This window comes from Pholis gunnellus (assembly GCF_910591455.1).
Source record: "Pholis gunnellus genome assembly, chromosome: 18".
Lineage (NCBI taxonomy): Eukaryota > Metazoa > Chordata > Actinopteri > Perciformes > Pholidae > Pholis > Pholis gunnellus.
In genome coordinates this window covers 12,642,677-12,665,193 of record NC_136545.1, presented here as the reverse complement: position 1 = coordinate 12,665,193, position 22,517 = coordinate 12,642,677, and the positions used below count along the sequence as shown (strand labels likewise).

Genomic DNA, 22,517 nt, shown 5'->3' with positions numbered 1-22,517 from the left:
ACAACGCATCAAAAGTAATCTCTCTCTAACGTTCGTTAGCTAAATTATTGAAATCGTTCCAAACGGTAACATTCAAACCAGTCTTATAGCTGTTCTCGTTTTGATCACTGCGGAGGTAGTGGTGACTCTTGAAGGGGTCAGAAGGTCAGGGGGGTCAGTGTTTTTACACACCAGACTTTAGGAAACATTCACACAGTGATTGGCCAGCTGTGTGTAAGGTGAGAAAGGGTTCAAAGGGTTCAACTTTTCCGTAGATCTCTTATTGGCACAACTGTTTCTGTCATCTGTTTCATCGCTCCCCCCTCCCTCCCCAGTTCCCCTCCCTTTATGACGGTCAGCTTTTTTTTACTCCCGACTCACAGTGTTGCCAACATGTCGTACAATCCACTTCTTTTCTAGTGTAACTCAGTCCTAACTGATCCTTGGTGTGCTATGAGGTCGACTATGTGCAGTAGACACTTAAGAGGTCAGATTCACTGGAATTGTAGTTGTGCTACTTGGCCTCCAGACACACACAAAAAAAAAAAAAAAGATGCAGCTCCATATGAGTGAAATATAAGAAATATTAGCAACAGTCACCGGTTTGAGCTGTCCGCAGCAGCACCAATGCATGGCTACATGGTCGGTTATCTGAGATGTACGGTCACATAACTGGATCACTCTTCTTTCACTATATTTAATCATTTGGTTATTGAAATACATTCACTGGTGCGGTTAAGGACAGCTCTTGGCACGCAGTTGGAAAGTATAAATACTTTCTACAGTAGCTGCAAAAGTAAAAACACCAACCCCCCCCCCCCCCCCTCCTCCACCAAGCTGACCGACACTGGTGCTGTTAATGAGCGTGGAGTTGCATTGCTGGTTTTCCTCCCAGTCACCCGCGAGGCTTGGGTAAGAATCTTAAGATCACAGGATACTCAGACGGCCACAAGTCCTCGTTTCCCTGCGAGTTCACATACACATCAGCTTGAATGCATCAGGCGGAAAAAGACTTAGGAATTGCCCTCTGCACAAAGCGTTCAGGAAAGCTTAAGCCTTTTAAAGAGGACACGTTGACATTTTGATTTTTAGCCAGCCGTTTTCTGCCTCTGCCTGCCAGATTCTCTGACGATTTAAAGCACATGGGGTACAAGACGCTGCGAGTCAGTGGTGTTATTGAGGAACGGTGAGCAATTTCAACCGTTTACGCAAAAAACGATCTGCTCAGATTAATAAAAAGGAGGCTCAACTTTCAAAGCTTCCAGTTAAAGACGAACGACGGTTCAAACTAGAAACGGAGCCCCCCCCCCCCCCCCCTTCCAAACAGATCCATCGCTACGTCCCCGACACCGACAGATAGCGGCGGCGTGTCATTTCTGCCGAGGAGGCCGGTGACACATCTGGCCCCCGAGTGGTTTGCCGATAAAGACAGAGAGAGCAAGGGGAAGCAGAGACATGCGAGCGAGATTGAAAGGGAGGAAAAGGGAGGAAAAGGGAGCAAGATGGGATTGAAGTAAAGCAAAAGGCACAACAGATTGAGTACAAAACAGAAAAAGTTTCACTAACGCAGCAGTGAGCGCCGAGGCTTGCGGTGGCCGGGGCGTCGGGTCAGTTGAGTTAGTCAGTTTGTAAGCCGGCGTGTCTCGCCTCCTGCTCGGTTAGCTGCTAAGCCTACTCACACAGTGATTGGGGGGGGGGGGTTCTCTGAGGCAGGCTGGAGGGGAGCGGGAATGTGTGTGTGTGTGTGTGTGTGTGTGTGTCCGTGTCAGAGAGAAAAGGCGTCAGGGCTCATCCTCGGCTGTTGTTCCTTGAAATCTTTTCTGTCAACCCTCAGCGCTTCTCGTGGGGGCTCTCGGCCTCGGCGTCCTCAGTATCGGTACATGTCGTAGGTGCTGACCCAAGATGAGGGGAAAGCCCACGTGGGAAACCTGCGGAGGATTTCCTCCAGCTGAGCAGTCCTACTGTCTTGCCCGAAGAAATAGTGGGAGGAGATGGCGACAGAGATCATCCCCTCGGGGCCTGATGGGTCCGGGTCCCTGGGAGGCTGACAGAAGGGGGGGGGGGGGGAGAATGCCATGAATTAACATGTGAGGGGGGGGGCAGAGCCAGATCAGCAGTTTTTCCAGGCCCTAAGAAAAGTGACCTTGTCTTTAGCTCGATTATGCCGCATGTGTTTTAGCTTATCCGATGGATTTTTAAAAAAGGTCATGGAGTTGGAAACTCAACCCATGCAGATAATACAGATTAAAAGAAATAAGAGTTTAAAGGTTTTCACATGATACTGCGTCCTACAGCAGCTTATCTCCGACAGACGTCACTGACTGAGTAGATAAAGGGAAATTTTGCTGAAATTCTGATGCGTGTGTCTTTAAAAATCATAATATAGTATGTGATAAAAAGTCATTATAGTGAGTCTACTGTGTTCTATGTACTCTGCTTTGTTCACATTTTGTGCCGTTATTAATATTTTTCTCATTAATGATGTATTATTACATCCTGCCGCAACCCATCTGATCAATCAGAATTTAAATTTTCATGACCCAACCCGCCTGATCCGCGGTCAATCCGGTGCCCGCTGAATTAACTGCAATCCACAAATCCATAATGTGCATCTTAAATGAGTTGATGGGATTGCATTTGCAAGTTCTACCTTCCACTGTGATAAAAAAAAAAATCCTTGAGACCAACAAGTACAGAGCGAGCTGCAGACAGTACCTGGATTTCAAACCAGAAGATCCATGTGGGGGCGTCGAGGCCGTGGGAATAGAAGACAAAGTATTCTCCGCTCAGGTCGAACTGAGGGGTCCCGTCCCCAAAGGACCAGGTGGAGAGGCTGGCTCCTCTGTGAGGCATCAGGTAAAGGGACATGTGGCTGGGACCTGCACACACACACACACACACACATCAGGATGAGATAAATGTAGGCATCACATCATTGACACATCTGTGGCAGTGATTGTACTTTAATGGCACCGGAAACCCAAAAAACTGAATGTGCGGAAACTTCAACAGAAACTGAATGCACTTAACCTCGGACTTAATCTCAGTGCTGATGTAATCTCTCCATCCCAATTGATTTGTCACCTGATATGTTCAGTATACTGAGCCAGCTCTGCCTGCCCTGCCAGTAAATGTGCTTCTGTCATCAGCCAAGATTTGTCTGGACTGTAATGTGATGTTGAGCTCCAAGACTCTTTTTTTATTTATTTTGTATTGTTTTATCTCTGCCAGCAAATCATAAAAAGAAGCCGTGTTGTTTCTTTTGGGCCACATAAAGTGCTCCTGACCTTTCACACTGAATGTCATCTTGACCGTCCCCCAGCTGGTCTCCTCTCTGGACAGCAGGCTGAACTCCACCGGAGCGCTGGGAGACAATTCTGGAGCAGGGAGGTACCAGTTCTTCCTGCAATAGACACCGAAAATACTTGAGATGGGGGAAGAATATAACACGCGAAACAAATGCTGTCGGCTCCAAGGCCGTGTTACTGACTTGCTGAGGAACTTCACAGGCAGGAACCAGGGGTAGCCGCAGAAGGGCCGGTCCTCTCGGCAGCTGGTGCGAATGCTGTCGTTGATCTCGGGGATGTCGGGTGTGACGTACTGCATGCCCGTGTAGTCGAAACTGTTGATCCACACACCAGAGTCCTGGCTCTCCACCTGGCCCTGGAGATTGTGGAAGGTCCGCGTTGTATGCTGCGGGAGGGCGGATACAACATGTTTCTATTTACTTCTTTCGAAGCGCTCGTTTTCCCTCAACCTGCCTTGCTCTACAGACATTTTACGGAGCTGAGAGATTTTCTGCTCTCGCCAGAATGACTTCAGGGCACTTTCTGTTGTGAGAGTCGTGGTGGTGTTCATCGTCCCAGTTACAAAAGACATGCTCTATAGGGGCTTTGTATTTCACCTGCTCCTACAAGCAGGGGTAGTCAGTTAAGGGGAAAGTAAAAACTCCAGCTACTTCTGCAGGAGCCGCATTAAAAGTGTTTATGTTGGGTTTTTCCCCCACTATCAGTGTAACATTTTTTTAACAAACCTGCAGAAAGACTCGTTTTGGCCGCGGGCTGTCTGGACTGCCTGAATAAGGGAAGAAGAGCCCACAGGACATCAGCAGGAACGTGAAGATGAAGACTGAGCCCAGACCAGCCAGGATCCACTTAGTGCTCCGGGCCAAGTAGATGAAATGCAGCTGAGACAGAGCGAGAGAGATATAATGTGTTACTAAGCCACCGTCTACACGGTTTACATTACATTTTACTGCCGCTCTGTCAGTCTACTTCCCACAGCTGTTTGGTTTGGTTATCTGAAGTCAAACAATTAATGTCAATAAACGTCTCAAACAAAACATTGAAACAGTTTGGTCATGTGTATTCTCTCCGGTACACACTCCCACCAATGTCACCCGTGTGACTTCGAGGAGGAAATGTAATAAATAAAGTGCATTGTGTGGGAATACTCACGAAAAAGGAGGAGATGAAGATGGTGGCCAGGGTGACCAGGGTGGCCATCACCACCTCGGGGGGTATCTCGGTACCGCTGCGCCCCATGATGGGCGTGAAAATCTCAAACACCACCCAGATGAGGAACATGAAGTGGACGTACGGCAACGTCAGGCCCAACAGATAGAGCACGCTGTACTTCAGCGATGCTCCTGCAGACAGATAAGAGAGAAGTCAAGGGTCAGGCCACCAAGACAAGAAATGTTACAGTCACTGTAAGTCCAGTGTTTACCTCTGTGTTTGAATTCCTTGGCCAGCAGCAGCCTGGTGGCCAGGGGGAAGGCCACCATGAGCATGGGCACATAGGCTGAACACAGGCCCTGCTGGGTGAGCCACACCAGGCTGCAGCACCACAGCAACAAGCTCACGTCAAAGTAGAGATCGCCCAGCTCCACCAAACGGACGCCCTGCGTGGAAAACACACGTGCAGCAGCTCAACATCGAGGCGATAGGCGTGAGACATTGGTGGGGTGTTATTTTGGGCTGCGTGTGGCTTTGATAGGTGGGGAATCAGATGTGCAGTTGAGGGAAAAAAATGTAAATTTTGCTTTAACTTTGGGATTAAAATCTGTTGACAGAGAGGAATGCTCTGAGGTCAGCTCGTCCTCTTCACTCATCACATACGCAGCCTCTGAAATGCATCGCTTTAGTTTAATAAGAGCCTTCTATACGCATTCGAAATCTATCACGAATAGTATTACATGACCCATGACTGTGGTGGATAAATACTGAACAGGAACAAAGAATCATTAATATGACTTGGTACTTCCCGGTTTCTACAACCGTGGCCACAGTTGTATCTTCATAGTTAAACTAAGAAGGAACACCTCTATGAAAGCAGGAGGACCTGGCTGACCTAGTTAACCAAACATCTCCTTAAACAAAGCACAACAGCCTACATTTACACAAGGCCGGGCCGGTTTTATTGTTTTAAAATGAAGATCTAGATCACTGCTTCACTGCGAGGCACTCAGCTCCTCTCCCACATTGACTTTTGAGTGAATGATTTGCCAGCTTTTATATAGACACAGACACACACACACGCACAAGGGTACTTTGGCAGTGAGTATGTGGAAATATTGTGGTAGCTAATGCGATAAAATAGAATTTATGACTTAATAAAAAAAATGTTTGAATCAACATATTGATTCAGCCATAACACCTGAACAATGATGCATTTCAGAGTTCTACTTTTTTTTTTTTAACATCCACTTATTATATCATTCATCATTCATTTGACTTTCTTCAAGGACTAATGATTTCTGTCTGCTTGTATCTAGACTCTTTGGTCAATGAAAACACCATTTAAAATAAGGCCAAAGATATACAGTGTTCTTATAATAAAGATTCTGTTTCATTGGAGATTGAGGTCACGGAAAGCTGGAGTTCATATCGTGGTGAGCGTCAGATAGAAATACACTTTCTGTGATGTTTTAATCTTAAACAAACACTTATATTTACTACACGTCAGACGTCAAATACGTCATTGCAACTAGCTGCTCCTACATTGCTATCAGCAGGTCGAGACGCTAACATTCGATCGCTGCACAACCACAGCAAGACGTGTCAATAGGTTTTCAGCACGAGACACTATTTTGCTGTTCCCGAGAGACGACTGCTGGTCTGACATTTCCACGGTTGTTTAATCAAACACAAAGAGCTGCTGTTCTGACATCACCGTGACGGAAGAGGAACCGTCCGGCTTTCCCCTCTCTGCACTTTAGTTCCCATTAAATGTGAGCTCAGCGAGTCCAGATGAGACATTAGGCTCAAGTAAATAGTGCCCTCAAACAATAAATAAAACAGTCTACACTGTGTTCAGAAGGAACTCTCAAATGTAAAAACATGTTTCATTCGACAAGAAGAATCGTAAAGTAAGTCAAGCTGGTAGACTCAACATAGTAAACACTCACCTTTGGTCTGGAGACCTTTCGGGATATTGCTTTCTTGCCAAGAGTTAGATAAGAAGATTCAATTCATTCTCATCTCATATCTGTCCCTGTTTTATGAGGCTGGAACCAAGAGGTGGTTAGCTTAGCATAAACACTGAAGGAAGCAGTAGGTGGATTTTGTGGGGGAGGGGGGGGCTAGTTGCACGAAAGCGAATAAAGCTTTTTTTCCCCAAAATGTGAAACTATCCCTTTAAAGGAAGCCCTAGAATAAAAACTCCACTTACTCCATAGTACAAGTTCTTGGCCAGCGTGTGAATGAGGATCATCTTGCCCGTGGCGGCGGCCCCGTACAGGCAGATGGCGGCGTAGAAGTGGTTGTACCAAAACATGGAGCGGCCCAGCAGGGTGACGAGCAGCGCGACGATCAGCACCGACATCAGCGTGACGAACCAGCTCAGCACCGCTACGCCTGTGGCGAAGGCCAGATCGCGAACATATCGGCCCCCTAAGAGAGATGGCGATGAATGGTAAATGAAGACCTGACACACAAGAAAAGCCTCATCAAACTCTTCTACAAAAAGAATTGAAAAGGTCAACTTGGATTTGGCCCCACACGTTTGAATTGAACAATTTTAATCCTACAGATGGCAAAAAACAACAACATTTAAATAAGACACACATATCCAGTGCAGGAAATGACATCACATGCATCCAACACAGGAAATGGAGACATACCCCCGTTGCCTGGTAGCGAGGCTTTCTTGGCCAGATAGAGGAAGGTGGCTGCGGCTACCATGTAGTTCAGGATGGTGCCGACGCGGGCGGGGTACGCCACCACAACGACCCCCAGCAGGTCGAAAAATACCATGTTGCCGTGACGGTACTCTGAGGAATCTGCCAGCTTCTCTGACATCACCAGGTACCTCAGGACCGCCAGGATGTTGTCACCTGAAAACAGGAAGTGAGTTTCAAGATGAACAAAGTGGTTGAAAGCCGACACGTTGCACAATAAATCCGTTTCATTTTAGCTGCAATGATTTCAGCAAAAAAAACAACGGAGGCAGGACATGATCCGAATTTAAAACCAGGACCGTATGGGAGACTGTATGACGTCATGGAAAGAGACAAACTAGGGAGTAAATACTGAGTTTAGTCTCTTGTGGTTTCTGGTTTCTACCATCAGAGGAAGGAAATGGTTAATATGACTGAATGTGAAAGTGATAACTTCATATGACAAAAAGAGACTCATCCTTTATAGAGCCGACACATCACATGCAGCAGACGGTTTATTGACGACTCAGACAACCTTCTGACCACACTGAGGTAATGGCCTTTGTCACTCCTGCACGGCCACCCAGACAGTATTTTATAAGACCGTGTGAACACTAAATAATAAACAAGATAAGAGTAAATTCAGGCGTTTTGCTGTGTATTGAGCCCAATCATCAGTTTGATTAAATTGGTAATTATAGTAAGATTATAGAAAGATGTATGAAAGACAATTCATCTACTCCACTAGACACTTCTACACTTACATGTACAATAATACTTGTATACTCCCCGTCATATTCTCCCACACATACATTACAATACTCTTTACACAACTGTACTCATGACAGGATGTATAGAATAAACTGCACAATCTCACTCCCAAAAAGATCTTAGATCAGTACTACAGGGTGTTTGTTAGAGAGAATGATCTGTGAGAGCAAATAAGATCTATGCCCCGAGCACTACTGTGCCCAAGGGTATAGTTGTGTGTGTTCGCGTGTGTGTGCGAGGGAAAATAAGATCAATGCTCCGAGCACTACTGTGCCAAAGAGTATAATTGTGTGAGTGTGAGTGTGTGTGTGTCTGATTTATGGCTCAAATGGCCTGTCCCTGTTATACAACAGTTATACTGCAGTATATACGGGACATGGACTTCATGGCTACAATCATGATGTTGAATGTAGATCAACAATCTGGCGACTTGAAGGATCGGTAGGAGGTCGCTGTGTGGGTCACTGCCGCCCAAGGCCGAGCTTCTTTTATCTGAGCGGCTCTGTGTGCTGCTGCCTGCATGTCTGCACAGTTACCGGCACACACACACAAACACACACACACACTCAAGACAAAGCTCCATTGTTCTTCCGCCTGATAGGCTCACTGTGGCCTAAAAGTGTAAACAAGTGAGAGTACAACATCTACTTGTTCGTGTTGTGTTCACTGCTTAGCCAAACGATTCCGCATTGTGATTTAACCTCCAACTCTGAATTTCACTATGACAAAACTATTTAAAACTCACATGTAACCAGTTTATTCCAGGTTGGATTTGACCAAAAGTGAATCTACATTAGAGCCTTGCAGATCTCCCCCACTTTATTGAAAAGGAGAGCTCAAGATTTCCAACAGCTGCTGAGGGAGAGAGGAAAAGATGCCAGCTGTCTCTGGTTTTTAGTGCTGACTTGACTGGATTCTCTGCTATGCAAAGCAAAAAAACAACAACAGCAACACAGATGCGCAGAGTGAACGAGGGCAAGTACGGTGAAAAGGCTGAGGCTGCGATGTATGTACGTATGCATTTCTTAGTTCTCGGAGGAAATAACGAGATCAGCAGAGTGTTGAAGCAGCGCGTTTGTGTCTGTGACAGAAAAACTAAAAACAGCGTTGGCAGCCAGTCTACTGCTGCAGTGACCACGCTCTCTCCTTGGCAGTCAGACACACCCACCAGCTAACAGCAGCTATTTGCAATGAATGTAATCATAAAAGCATGAGACGACACCCGTTTAAGTTTGTGTACATACGCGTAAATAGGCTAGATGCATGCGTGTGTGCTGCTCACCAGCTCTCTGTATGGAGTCTGTCGGGATCCTGTCAGAGGTGTCGTACTTGGTGTGGTAGATGAAGCCGTTTTCGATGAAAGCCAGATCGATGCCTGTAAAAAAATGAAATACACTCATACACAAAATAAGGAGGAAAAAAAAGACTTAACTTTGACACAGAAAGGCTGCACACTTCTATTGCTAACTTCTGTACTGTTATCCGAAGTTTGTTCTGCTTTACCTGGGATGTTACCAAAGTCTCTGTAGATGCGGAAGTCGGTGTCAGAGGGGATGATGCCACTCTGAAAGACCTCCTGGCCGACCACAGAGGCAAAGGGGTGCTTGGCTGCATGAACGTAGGCCTGGACCAGCCACGGGTTCTCTGGACCTTTTTGGGGAACAGGAGGAAAAGGCTTTGAGGATATTTTACATGTTGGACAGTTATCTCACTTTCCTAGCCTTTAGCACAAAGGAGAATCATTCTGTAGCTGTAGTTTGTGGTTTTGGTGGCTTTTAAGCTTGTTAAATGTATAACACATATCAGTTGTGCCAAGTACTAAATACGATGCTACAGGCACCTCAGGAACCATAATCAGGCAGCTAGTAATCAATAAAGATAAGGGGCAGCCTGCCAGAAGGTAGATGGTTGAAGCAAGGGCATACACTGTAGGTACATTATGCAAAAAACTTTAGCAGAAATGAATGTCTTGATTACTTGATTAGAGCAGTTTGTTTGGTACCGTACCTGTCTGAAACACAACCTCCTTGCCCCCAACACCTGCAGCCTCCAAGTTAATAAAGGCTCGCACCTGCTTGGCCCACGGATGCTGAGTAATGAAACCGTGACTGGCCTAACGGAGAGAAGGATTCAAAACAAATTCAAAAGAGTTAGTGAGAAAGTAGGAATGTAACAAAAGTAGATGAAACGTTTTAAATAAAAAGGACAATCCAAAGTGGTGAAGACAGGCTAGTACTGACATCCAAAGTGTCAAAACAAGTCCTCGTCACTTCAGTTTACCTGAAGGATATTTTCCTCTGCCCCGTTAAAGAGGAAGATAACTCCGTGAAGAAGAGGAGTGGATTGGTTGGCCAGAGAATGGAGGACTTCCAGCATAACTGCACAGCTCACCGCGTCATCACTGGCGCCTAAGACAAGAAAACCAGTGTGTGTTTGTTTGTGTGTCGAAAAGGCTTAAAAAAAACCTGCTCCTACTCGCCTTTTCACATTTGTATCAGGAAGCTTGGCTTGGTCTGGCAATCACACAAGAGACATGCAATTGTTCACCCAACTGTCCTGAGACTAAAAACGCACGCAGGTGATCCGAATACCAATAAACCTCACAAACGCATGAGAATGAAGGGAGTAGGCTCGGAGTGCAAACATGCGAAGAATGCGACTCGCTGGTACCAGCCCAGCTCCTGGACTGCTTGGATAATGTGGAGAGCACAAAAGGGAAATAATGAGAAGAAAAGAACAGAGCATGTGAACCGGGCATGTGATGCAGAAAGATTAGACAGGTCAACACAATTTACAGAGAGTAGATGTGAAGAAAGGGGTCATGTGCTCCAGCTTTCTGGATTTAGGGGCGGGGGTCTGTTCGCTGTCTGTCTGGGTACCATTTATGATCCCGGCGGTGCCACTTATGCTACAGCTACATATTAATCCCTGTCCCTAAAAAGCTCTGTGAGGGTTCAGAGGAGGGCGAGTACAAATCAAAGCCTGAATACTTTCCCTTTGTCCTTAAAACTCGAAAAAAAGAGCTCATTGTTAGTACTTTGACTTGGATAATCAGTTTGGAATAATAAAAAATAAATAAATAAATAAAAAGGGATTGCAAGCAGCGGTGGGTTAGAAAAATGTGTGTATCTTCCTATATGTCTCCACAACAGGCTCCAGGGTGTGGAGTGAAACAGGTAAAAAAAACTCCTGAATCAACACATGACAGGTAAATTACGACCACATCATATGCAAGCTATCTTCAACAAACACTGTTATCGTGGTGCAGTCCAGCTGGGCTCCCCTGATTGCTGCTTAGCACTATGACGAAATCTACCGTTTCTGGATTTTTTTTTTTAAATTTCACAGTGTGGTCCACATGACTACAGTACACATTGGACCGAAAGGAGGAGATTCATCATCTTAAAACACCTGAGGGCTTGTGTGTGCACACACTGTGAGGAAAGGAGCTGCAGCCATGCTAGCAGCTCTGAGAGGCTGCACCGTGGCAGAGAGATGCTTAAAGCTACATGCTCACATCAGCATACAGGTCTGTGGTTGTAAACCAATGTGATGGAATACACAGGTGTTTTTGCTCCGATGTTTACTTTCTATAATGTATTCAAAGCTTGACATTTGAAAGTCCTTTCTGGTAATTCAAGTTTGCCTTCTGCATGTACCTACACGCACACCGAGTGCAACATCTGTTCACCAAAACCTCAATCCCTTTCAGTGGCTTCAGCGGGCGCTCACTTAGAAGTAGGCGGGCTTCTTCAGGAGAAGGAGGAAGGCTGTCGTACCTGGACTGTTGGCCACGGTGTCAAAGTGGCAGTTGGCCAGCATGAGGTGCTGCGCCCCGCCTTTGGGCTCCAGCCTGACGGCGACGTTGGTGACGCGGTCGTAGAAGCTGGTGAAGCCGCCGAGAAAGTCGATGGAGAAAGTGCCGGTGGGACGCTGCACGTCCACCGTGAGCTGTTGGGGGCCCGCCGCCGTCTCCGCCCGGATGTTCTCGATCTGCTCCAACAAATAGCCCACGGTCAGCACTTCATTCTCCGGGCTGCCCACCGGACGAGGGCCCACGCTGGTGATCTGCTCCAAGTGCCGTCTGGATTGTGAGGGAAGAGAATATTGTAACGCTGTTTAACTGTGAACAGACAGAAGAACCAAGCCCACATGTTCCTTCACAACATTATAACACATCTAATTAATGACCTGCAGTTAAATATTTCTGTTACAGACACAGTGCACCTTGAGCTTTCAAAACTTAAACTAGGTTAAATATGTTTCCTGAACACATCGGTGTGCTTGCTGTGTGTGTGTGTGTGTGTGTGCATAGTTCACATATCTCTATGGACTCTGGTGTTTATGTAATCGTCTTCAATGTGAGCCCATTTAAACACTGTCCTATTTCTGGTTCATAAGCAGATCATTTACCTTTTTTTTAATAGCATTTTAAGGGGTCAGGCGAACAACTAATGCGCCCTGCATTTGAATTTATGTAAGACAATGAAAGGAGAGCTATATTGGATTACTGTAAAAGTATTTGTGCGAGTGCTTTTGCCCAAATACTGGTGATTTAAATTAGGTTTTATACAGTTTGATGAGACAGTTTCATTGGCGGCTCCATAAACACAGCATCCCATGAATTGCATATTGGGGAACATATACTTCTCTGTATATGGTGAGAAAATAAATCTTAATATGTCAACTCCTGTTATTTTAACAGGTATTTTTCGGCATTTTCTGATGCTTGTATAGATCAAAAGATTAAGGTGACAAAGATGGCCGCAGAAAAAGACAAGCACGATGGGATGTTTTATTCAGTTTGCAGTTTGGACCACTGCCCTGACCCAGGCAGGTTACGCTTTGACCTGATCCTCCTCGTCACTACACGGACTCCCTCAGGAGACTGAAAACAGGAAATGAAGCCAAACAGCCCAAAAGGGCAGGAAAAACAGATGCTTCTCATACTTCTCTAAGCAGAAGCAGCTGCTGGTTGGTGGTGTTTGCTGGCAGCTCCGCACCAGCAGAATAGCTGCTGTGCTAGCTGACAGAACAACAATGTCTGTCATCTAAACATGGTGGTGGATGTGTTACAGTCTATTACAAGCATGGATCAAATACAGAAGATGTTGGTTGTCTCTTTGCTTTTGCTCTACAAAGTCTTCTCTGACATATTGTTTTCTTGCAGTGACAAAGTGGTGCCAAATGATACTGAAGATGTCTGAACCGCTGCTTTTCATTTCGTTTTCACAGCAGCACAGAAAGAGCTTTATGCTCTGGCTCATAATTCAAATCTCTATCGGCATGGAGCTCATGAAAGACACGATTGTGACCAAAGATGCTCGGAGCTCTAATCACGCCGGGCTCATTCGTAGTGCAACCAGCCGATGGATGGCAAATCCCTTAACACAGCACTTTGAAGAGCTCAGCAGCAGTCACGCAGACCTCAGAGTCACTTCCATAATCTGAAAATCTGATAAAAGCGTGCTGCACTGTTGAGCTTTTTAATCTAAAATGTTACAGCTTCTTAAGGCCCAAAGCTATGCAGATGGTATAAAGAAAAGCAGAACTAGCGTGAAGTCAAATGACTCAAATCACTGATTGCACACTTTCTTTCCTCTGATCGTTTTAATAGAATGCATCCTTTGTAATGTCTTAATGAACTGCCTTTGAGAAGGATATGTTGCTCCAGATAAACTTTGCATGCGTTACCTTACTGGCCAAAAGGTCTACTTGTTGTGCTTTTTTTATAGGTTTAGATTTCGAGGGCACAGAATAATATTTTTAGATTATAATATCTCGAGGTCATCTGACACGCGAGATGTTGACTTTGTGGAGGCTGCACCATTTAAGGATCAGTCACAGCGGCGACTGTAGCTCTTCTAACCGTTACACACCGTTACCACACCTGTGTTCCCTCGCAGGTAATAGGTGGAGGAGGAGGAGGGGACACCCCGGTAGTGGTTTCTAGGCGGGTCTGTTGCCAAACTAGAGGAAAGGTTAGCTTGGGGCTCCGTTAGCCAACATATAAAGACCAAAAAAGAGGCGAGTGTTTCAAAACTCACCTGGCTCTCAAAGCGTTGAACTCGCCGGTTGGCTTTCCAATGACGAGCTGCTGCAAAGAGAAATGAACGAGTCCCCACAGCACCAAAATAAACACAGAGACCAGGGAAGCTGCCAGCCCTTCCCGCAGCAGATACAGGTTCACTTCGGGCTTCCTTTTCGGGTCGTCGCTGCAGCCGTTATCGCCGCACTGGTCTCGGGAACCGTCGTTATCTTGCGCCGAATAGTTCTGTGTCCCGAAGGGTTTTATTCTCCTGATGGTGGTGTCGCTCTCCATTTTTGAGGCAGCGGTACATCAGCTGCAAGCGTCGCTCTCAGGCGTCGCTTCTTTTTTTTTCGCTCTTCTCTGAACTAGCAACGGATCGCACTGAGGGACAAACTTGAATGAGAGGGCGGGCGGCCAGGCTGAGGCGCTTGAAAAATGGAGGAGGCGGAGAGATATTTTTCACACTCGTGTTATCTCTCCCGTGCATTAGTTAAGATACACTAGATATTAGGTTAGCAATTATTTAGTTGACACCTTAAATGCATAGTTAATCATTCAAGGAAACATTTGTTTTATGCCTAGAGTTTGACCAAGCAGTCGCTTAAGGTTGCGCCTTTAAAATGAACTCAATGAACCCTCCTCTACAATAATGCAATCCAACAGAGAAGCCCCGCAACTATCAGCACATTGTTCAAAACAAATATAAAAACTGAAAGAAAGACAAGGTTAGATGTTCTTGTGCATATCTTTCAACAACAAGAAACTTCTATGCAAAGAAAATGGTGCCAAGCAAATAGTCTACAAGCAACCAGGTGTCACACATATTTGTTTTAAAAAAAGGTACATTTATTAAGAAATGTATTGAATTGATGTCCAATATGCACAATATAGTTTTGATTGAGCTACATTGGAAATGTAATATTGGAGACATAAAAGCACTATTAAGCTTTATATGAAATATTTCCTAAGCAGATGAATAAATAGTTCTAAAGATAGACGTCAACATCATTTATTACAGTATTTATATGACATCGAGTGATATTGTTGCTGTCTGAATTGACATCATGAATTGACATCATTGCTGCTGCTTTTGTCGACACCATGTGGACGAGATAAGGATGTCAGAATAGATGTTTTTTTCTGTACATCTTATATTTAGTTTGTGTACAACACCTAGTTGGTCTTAAAGTCATTGCATACTGATTTTTCTCTTGTTAATCCTTTTTTAAAGTTTTAAACTTCTGTGCAACAGTTTAAAGATGTTACACCTCATAATCTTCCAGTTATTTATATGCAGTTTATGGAATTAAATGGTCTGAAATATAAATCTTATGGTTTGACAATTAAGTAAAAGTAGAAGAACACCATGAATACTCCATTACAAGTAAAACATTCAGAATGTTACTGAATTAATGTACAGAAGCATTTGGTAACAGGATGCACTTAATATATCAAAAGCAAGTCTTTTATAAAGACTAATCCGATGTTTTGTATGTAAAACCCTCAAAAATAATCTGCAAAGTAATTAGTTACTATAGCTGTCAGATAAATGTAGTAGGGTAATAACTACTATATTTTCCTTATAAATATACTGTATAAGCATAAATAGCCTAAAATGGAAATATTCAAGTGTAATACAAATACCTGAACATTTTACTTTAGTACAATTGGCTACTTAATGTACTTAATGTACTTCCACCAATTAACAAATTAACACATTTATGTCAGAGTCTCAAAATGACCCGAGAGGTCCATAATCATGCGGCAATAATTCGCCTTTAGTGTCTTTGTTTTTCTCGGTACTTTTCCATTAGACGCCCTCATGTAAATACATAGCCGCTAACGGCAGCTAACGGCAGCTAACGGCCGCTCACACAACGTAACAGCTAACGTTACGCTATTTGTTTTCACGGCAGCATTGACTTGCTAACGGGAATAATCAGGAAGGAAGGACACGTAGTTAGTTTTTACATTAAAATTAATTGCGCCAAAGGTTTATACATAATAAATATAGATAAGTGACAGTAGTCTAAATATTATCCGATGTTTTTGGTGTTATTTTAACTGTGGTCATAGGTAAGGCCAGTCACATTTCTGAAGTGAAGTTACAGTAGCATCTTCAGCGGTTAGCGTATCTGGTTAGCGTTAGCATGTTAGCAGGTAGTAAAGCTAATAACAGTTCATTTTAGGCTCAGCTTTCCTCTTTCAAAATAAAAGTCCCATTTTTATGTTAATGGGGAATATTTAAGTATTTTAACTATTTTCATGGTAAAAATAAAGTCATAGCCTATTAGATTTTAACCTAGCCTGTGTTAAGCCAGGGGTTACTTCTGTTTTACAGAATGTAATACTGGCTGATAAGGCTGTTTACTTAAAATGCCACAAATTAAATGCAGAGGAACCAACTTTGAGAACAGCCCCATCTTATGCTTTGACATCAATATCCATCTGTATAATGCATGTTGTGCAAAGATGTGTATTTCTGCAAAAATCTAATTCACATTAATTGTGCTGTCAAAAGAAATCAGGACAAGTAAGAAACCCCAAAGTATGCTTTAGCTTTTGCTGGTTAATTCCTGACCATCGATTTTGTTATTTGACAAAATAATCCTAACTCAAGATCCACAAACTATCTTTTTGTATGTCTTTCAACCTCATCTCACGGTCTTCATCGGCAGAGCAATGTCAACCCGGTGATGACCATGAAGTGCAGTTGAAAGCTTGAAAAAAGCTGGTGTAGCCTGTATGCTGTCTCCAAAGTGGCAACACACACCACCTCATTGTGAATTGACAGGCATACAATACATTTGATTCAGATCTATGTGCATTGCCAGAATTTGGAGGAGGTTCTATCCACCTTGGGGAGTTTCCATTCAGATCAGTTTAAATTCAGATTTAACTTAGAAGTCAAATGCATTTTTCACATGTGGCCCTAACCCTCTTCCCTGGATTTACGACCTCACTTGTTTTAGGAATCCCTGCTTGAGTCCAGGGGAAGTTACTATATAAATTAAATAGTAAATAAATAAATAAAATACAGTATATCAAAAGTATGTTACCTGTAAGCCTTATTATTTCCCATACAAAGTAATATTAAATTCAACGTAATTTGTCATATCTGCAATGGAAATGTTCCCAATGTTATCGATGTTATTATATTCGAAATGTTCACTTTTAACTGTGATGACCAACGACAAACATTTTAATATTTAATATTAGTACTATTTTGAAGTCAACAAAGCAATCTACCGGAAACACGTGAACTCCATTGCGGGTGACTTTACTCCTGTTTTTGTACGAGTCCCGACTCTCTGACCGATCATTAGCTTGCCGAGAATTGCAGAGAGCAGTAAGCCAGTCGTGTCTCTACCCGAGGCCGGATGGTAAAATCCAACCTCCAGCGGATCCTAAACAGTCATTGCTTTGCTCGCGAGAAAGAAGGAAAACAACAGTCTTTAACTACCATGGATTTGAGTAATGGTATTTGTGACATGATTGGGAAGTAAGTAAACGATAAAAAAACATCTCACCTAGCTAACCGTGATGTGGGGGAGGGGTGGCTAAGCTAACATAGCTTGTAGCAACAGAAAAGCGGAAGTAAATAGTATTTACAGTTAAATGTACATTGTGTATGTAAAACGCTGTATCAAAAATGGTCCACTGTTACGTGTTACTGCGGCAATCGTTAACTTGTTATTTTAAAAACTGTCATGTTGATAAAAGCTAGAGATAATAATTTGCTGGTCTGGGAGACGACATGAGCAGCATTAGCTAACATTAGCATTAGCTAACGGTAGCTATGTACCGTATGGAACCTCTGGTACGTCACTGTAGTTAGCTTCGCCAGCTAGTTAGCTAACCAGTTAGCACCAACCTTTGCTAAGGATAACGTTAACAGATATATAGTTAAGGTAACCGTTTCATTCGTAAATATACTAACAATGGATTTAAATATGATAAGTTTGTTTTAGTTCCTCTCACGTTAGCCTTTTTATAAAGACCAAACCGTTTTCCACGTTTAAGAAAAAAGACGCTAAAGGAGCGTAACGTCAAATATTCACATTATAACTTTGTTGCCGTAAAGTGCCTGTGTGGATTCGTCACACAATACCACTTAACCAAACCTCACGTTATTACTGTTACCATACGACCATCAGGTGAGCACGCGATGATCTCGTGAGCTGACAAGAGGCAGGTTGATTGTTACGCAACTGACAGTTTGCTGCAGCAGCCGTGAATTAATTTACAGAAGGCCTTAAAAGCTTGTAGGCCGTGTTATATAGTATAAGAGTCACCAGCTACTTTTAAGGAAGCCACACTTTCAGCTTAAAGGCAAGAAAGATAGATGTGACAGCTGTTAAAATAGTACTGTATTATTATATTACTGTATTAGTATGTTATGGAGCGAAACATTTATTAATATGCAACAAAATTTATAATTTCGTCGTTTTATTTCCAAATTCAGTCTGTTGTAAAAATGCCCAAAATGTCCTATTTTAAGCCTCTCAGTTGTAAGCAGCATCAGCAGCTTTGTTGTCTTATTGTACAGCTAACAGAGAATCTTTAGGGGTTGCACAAAGCAAGCAGTTGAATGACATCACCCTGTGCATTTAATAACTGTTAGTTGCAGTGTTAATATAAACCCTGCTGAGATCGGTTTATGTTTGTGTGAAAATGTGCCATGTGTTTGGCTTTGTCAGCACCGTTATGTGTACAATACAAAGTATGTTTACCCAACAAGTTGTTTAAATGTAGCACAACAAAGATGTTGTTTGTGGACGTGTCACTCCGCTAACATCTTAAATTAGGCAGGCTGTTATTACTGACAACACAAAGACATGATTTGAAGAACATGACTCGTGGTTTGTGGTAAACACAGCGCCATTGTTTTGAGGAATGGTAACTGTAAACGGTTTGAAAGAGCACCCAGGCCTGCTTGTAGATCGAGCACTTAAACGTTGGTAGCAGTATACAACTTGAAAAACACTTAACATCAGTAATGGAAAATCGTACAATTTTATTGCTAATAAAACCAAACAGCCTGTCGTTAGTTTTCACTGGTATTTGAGCAACTGTGAGTCATTAGCTTAATCCAAGAAGACACGTGTATGTGCACTATATTCCACTGTGTGAAATTAAATTGCTGCAGTTTTTCTTTATTCGCAATGGCAAACTTGGTCAAAGCCCATTTTTTTTGTCTGTGTTGAGTCCCATGACTCGTCTTTGAGGTAATAGTTATAAAAAAAATTACAGAATATGCATTTTTGACACATAGCAACACACTGTACTCGTTGGAAGTGGATTGTGATTCTGTCCTCTCTCCTCCAGGCTGTCCCTGCACTGTAGTAGTACCCGCGGCCTGGGGCCTCTGTGGTGCTCCTGATGCCCCTCTCCCACCCCTGAAGATCCCAGGTGGGCGAGGGAATGGCACACGGGATCACACTCCTTCAGCTCGGCCACTCCACTCAGTAAGGCTTAAAACGCACACACACACACTCTGTATTATTGCTGAAATGTAATCCGATGCAGAAACGGGAAATGTTTTTAGAGGAGGAAGCGTGTCAAGAATAGGAGTTTAAACCATTTCCTGTCAGTTTGTTGACATGTCAGAGGAAGTCACACCAGGCTTTTACATGATTCAGTCATCTACGCTCAGCAGTGACGCATCGTTCGATTTCTTTTCCCTTCAGAGTTCAGCGTATTTGTATTTTGGACAATCATAATTGGACGTGAGAGGGGAAACGTATACATATCTATACGTCGCTGACTTATCGTATGTCACCCACTGCTGTTTCTCACATGTGTTACTGGTGTTTTGTGTTTCCAGGATCGAAAATTGAGTGTAACGGAGGAGCCAGCAGGGAACGGTCGCCCTGGAATACTCCACTTCCAAAGTCGTCCCACCGTTACCAGGACAATACAATGGGATGCTGTCCTGAGCAGCAGTGCACTCTACGTGGAGATACCTCTTGACCCGCTTCCTGAGGGCAGCAAGGAGAGGTGAGGCCACATGGTTGACAGCAGGAGAGAAAAAAAACAGAAACATTTGTACAGTTTATGTGGCTATATGTTTAGAGGTTGTTTTCTAACCTGCACTGCCTCTGCTCTCCCTCCAGCTTTGCGGCGCTCCTGGAGTATGCTGAAGAACATCTGAAAGTAGTTAGCGTGTTTGTCTGCTTTTACAAGAACAGAGAGGATCGTGGTACGTGCACACCGCCCCTGGTTTTCCCAGCATAATTCTTTTGGTTTCTGTGTTGTGACTCGTACTGCATCTTTATCTTTTTGTCTTGTTCTTGCAGCTAAACTGGTGCGTACATTCAGTTTCCTGGGCTTTGAGATTGTGAAACCGGGCCATGCCCTCGTCCCGCCTCGACCTGATGTCTTCTTCATGGCCTACAATTTTGACAGGGACTCCTCGGATGAGGAGTAGCCCCCCTTTGACAGCCCCTCCACCCCCTGCTTACTTCCCTTTTTCTTCCCGTTGTATGTTTTTCCATCCAAGCTTACTCATATAAAATCTGTCTGTGTTGAACCCTCGGCAGTAGCTCCCTGTATGCAAGTGTTCATCTCCCCCATGCTTTTTGTGTTCAAGGGAATATGTAAGATCTCCATTTTCCACCATCTGTTTTATTTCACTGTTATCATTGAAGATTAATTGGTGTTGTCACCTATAAAAGGAAGGAACCTTTGTTTTGGACTTACAATCACATTACAGTTGTCACAGCTATTAGTTCCGGTGTAATCTCCATTTCTTGTCAAGTCATTGATTTTCTTAGTATTTCCTTCTGATAGATTATGGTGGTGGATTCTTCATTTCTTGAATGTACAATAAAAAGGTCATCAGGTTTACACTCGGGTACTCCAGCTTTCCTTTATTTGGCTAAAGAATGACTCTAAAGTTCTAATTTTTTTCTCATTTCAGTGGGACGAGTTTTGTGTAGTAGCACTAATATCCTCTTAAAAAGAACTTGGATTTTTTTTTTTTTTTTTAAATTACTTTGAGTGATGGCCCCAATAATTGGTACTTCATAGCTGTATAGTGAAATCATTTAGACTAGAGGCGGAGTGAGAAGATGAATGCTGCTGCATGTCTGTCGGCGCTTCAGTTTCAAGTTAAAGATCCTGCAGTGAGTGTATTGGTACAACGTGAAAGGAAATAATCCAAAGTGCTTTTGCTTCTTTCTGCCATGTATATCTGACAATATTGTAGTATTTTTTTTTTGTTTCGGAGGTTGGAAAAAAAAATGTGATGTTATGATTGGATATTTTTTTTATTAGCATTCCTTTTAACTTTGTTTTCATGATAGTGTTGAGTTTGTTGTTCACCTGCATAGTGGTACCTGTTGTGCTTCTGTGATAATAAAACAAACAAAAACAATCCTGCGTCTACTTTCTGCAATTGTTCACAAAATCATTTAAACTCAAATCTGATGATTAACTCAAACGGACCCAGAGCAGATCTTGTCCTTTTTTTTCTTTTTTAAAATGAAATAACTTCTTAAAGCCTGGGGTTCATCATGTTTCTGCCTTACATTAACTGCTAGAGGTGCACTAAAATGCCACTGAGCACATACATTCTTCACACAATCATCTGTTCTACATCCTTATATAACGCTCTTTAAATGTCCCCGAGTCATACTGTAACTAGTACCCGACATATAATCTGTGATGCTCAGTGTGCACAAACTGACGGAAATCAGGTCAGTTACAAAAGAGCAGCAGGCAGTCATCCAGAGCGTGTCCTGCGTATTTACACCACCAGGGGGCTCCACAGGCCACTGAACCACACGCGACCATTCAATCGCTGATTTTAAAATTGCATCAGTGTAAAATGTGCAGTTGCACAAACAGTTATGCTGGAAGCCTGAAACTACAGTAAGAACTAAGTGAACCAACGTTTTATAATTGAGGTTTATATTAGTCTGTGTGCATGACAGGTGGTGTGTTAGATTTGCTGCACCTTCTAGTGCAGGACCATATCGTTTAGTGTGATGGGTACAGTAGTCTGGTGACCTCGTGTTATTTCCAACATGGCTGTGCCCACCTTCAGTGGTCCAATCAGGAAGGATAACTCAAAACACCTGTGTGGGTGAGCAGGGCCTTGAATGAAGACAGAAGCAACACCTGGTTCTCTTGATTGGGCAGAATTCGCCTTTCTTTCCCACAGCAGCCATTTTGACTTGTAGGAAAAGCACAGGGCTTTGCTAATAACAGTAGCGATGGCTCTGTTGAATTCAAGCATCCCAGTAAGTCCTGACACATTGAGTCAGCGTGCACAATACCAGCACCCTGAAACCGAAGCAGAGAATTGGAATTCAGCCATCATTGACTTTTTTTTAATTTACACCTGTGTGTTTCTTGTCTTCTGTAACAAAAGGGCTATTGCTGTTCAATTAGAAAAGACTGTAGTGACTAGAATTTGTGATTGTGATGTATGAAGGCATAGTGTCGTCTGCCTTCATTATCTACAGACTTCACATTTTATACTGGAAATAAAAGTCATTAGTCTCATGGAATCTGTAAAATACAAGACAAAAAGTTTTTTTTGGAATCCAAATATTTAATAGGTACATATCA

At 43.3% G+C, this 22,517-nt stretch overlaps 2 protein-coding genes across 2 annotated transcripts; one reads left to right on the top strand and one right to left on the bottom strand.

Annotated features, from left to right (window-relative positions):
• Positions 1 to 1,284: 1,284 nt before the first annotated feature.
• On the bottom strand, positions 1,285 to 14,269 carry ermp1 (endoplasmic reticulum metallopeptidase 1). Its single transcript, XM_079179666.1, has 15 exons — positions 13,957 to 14,269; positions 11,689 to 11,993; positions 10,190 to 10,317; positions 9,917 to 10,022; positions 9,413 to 9,559; positions 9,192 to 9,284; positions 7,103 to 7,315; positions 6,652 to 6,872; positions 4,708 to 4,882; positions 4,437 to 4,627; positions 4,013 to 4,165; positions 3,470 to 3,672; positions 3,267 to 3,382; positions 2,695 to 2,858; positions 1,285 to 2,023 (listed from the first exon to the last, which is right to left on the bottom strand). The coding sequence occupies exons 1-15, from the start codon at positions 14,229 to 14,231 to the stop codon at positions 1,847 to 1,849; spliced, it is 2,667 nt and encodes an 888-aa protein (XP_079035792.1). The 5' UTR covers positions 14,232 to 14,269; the 3' UTR covers positions 1,285 to 1,846.
• A 3,006-nt stretch (positions 14,270 to 17,275) lies between these two features.
• oaz1b (ornithine decarboxylase antizyme 1b) lies at positions 17,276 to 21,318 on the top strand. Its single transcript, XM_079178591.1, is given in 6 exon segments — positions 17,276 to 17,442; positions 19,269 to 19,320; positions 19,322 to 19,408; positions 19,768 to 19,940; positions 20,057 to 20,142; positions 20,240 to 21,318. Coding segments are annotated over 6 exon segments (651 nt in total). The 5' UTR covers positions 17,276 to 17,320; the 3' UTR covers positions 20,371 to 21,318.
• Positions 21,319 to 22,517: the final 1,199 nt, after the last annotated feature.

What these genes read in the sequence shown, in the direction of transcription:
- ermp1 (XM_079179666.1), bottom strand. Translation starts at nt 14,231, where the DNA reads ATGGAGAGCGACACCACCATCAGGAGAATAAAACCCTTCGGGACACAG. An exon ending in AGACTCCATACAGAGAGCTG is followed by an intron (nt 7,316 to 9,191) that starts GTGAGCAGCACA and finishes TCCTGTTTTCAG; the next exon opens with GTGACAACATCCTGGCGGTC. An exon ending in CCTGTGAAGTTCCTCAGCAA is followed by an intron (nt 3,383 to 3,469) that starts GTCAGTAACACG and finishes TGTCTATTGCAG; the next exon opens with GAAGAACTGGTACCTCCCTG.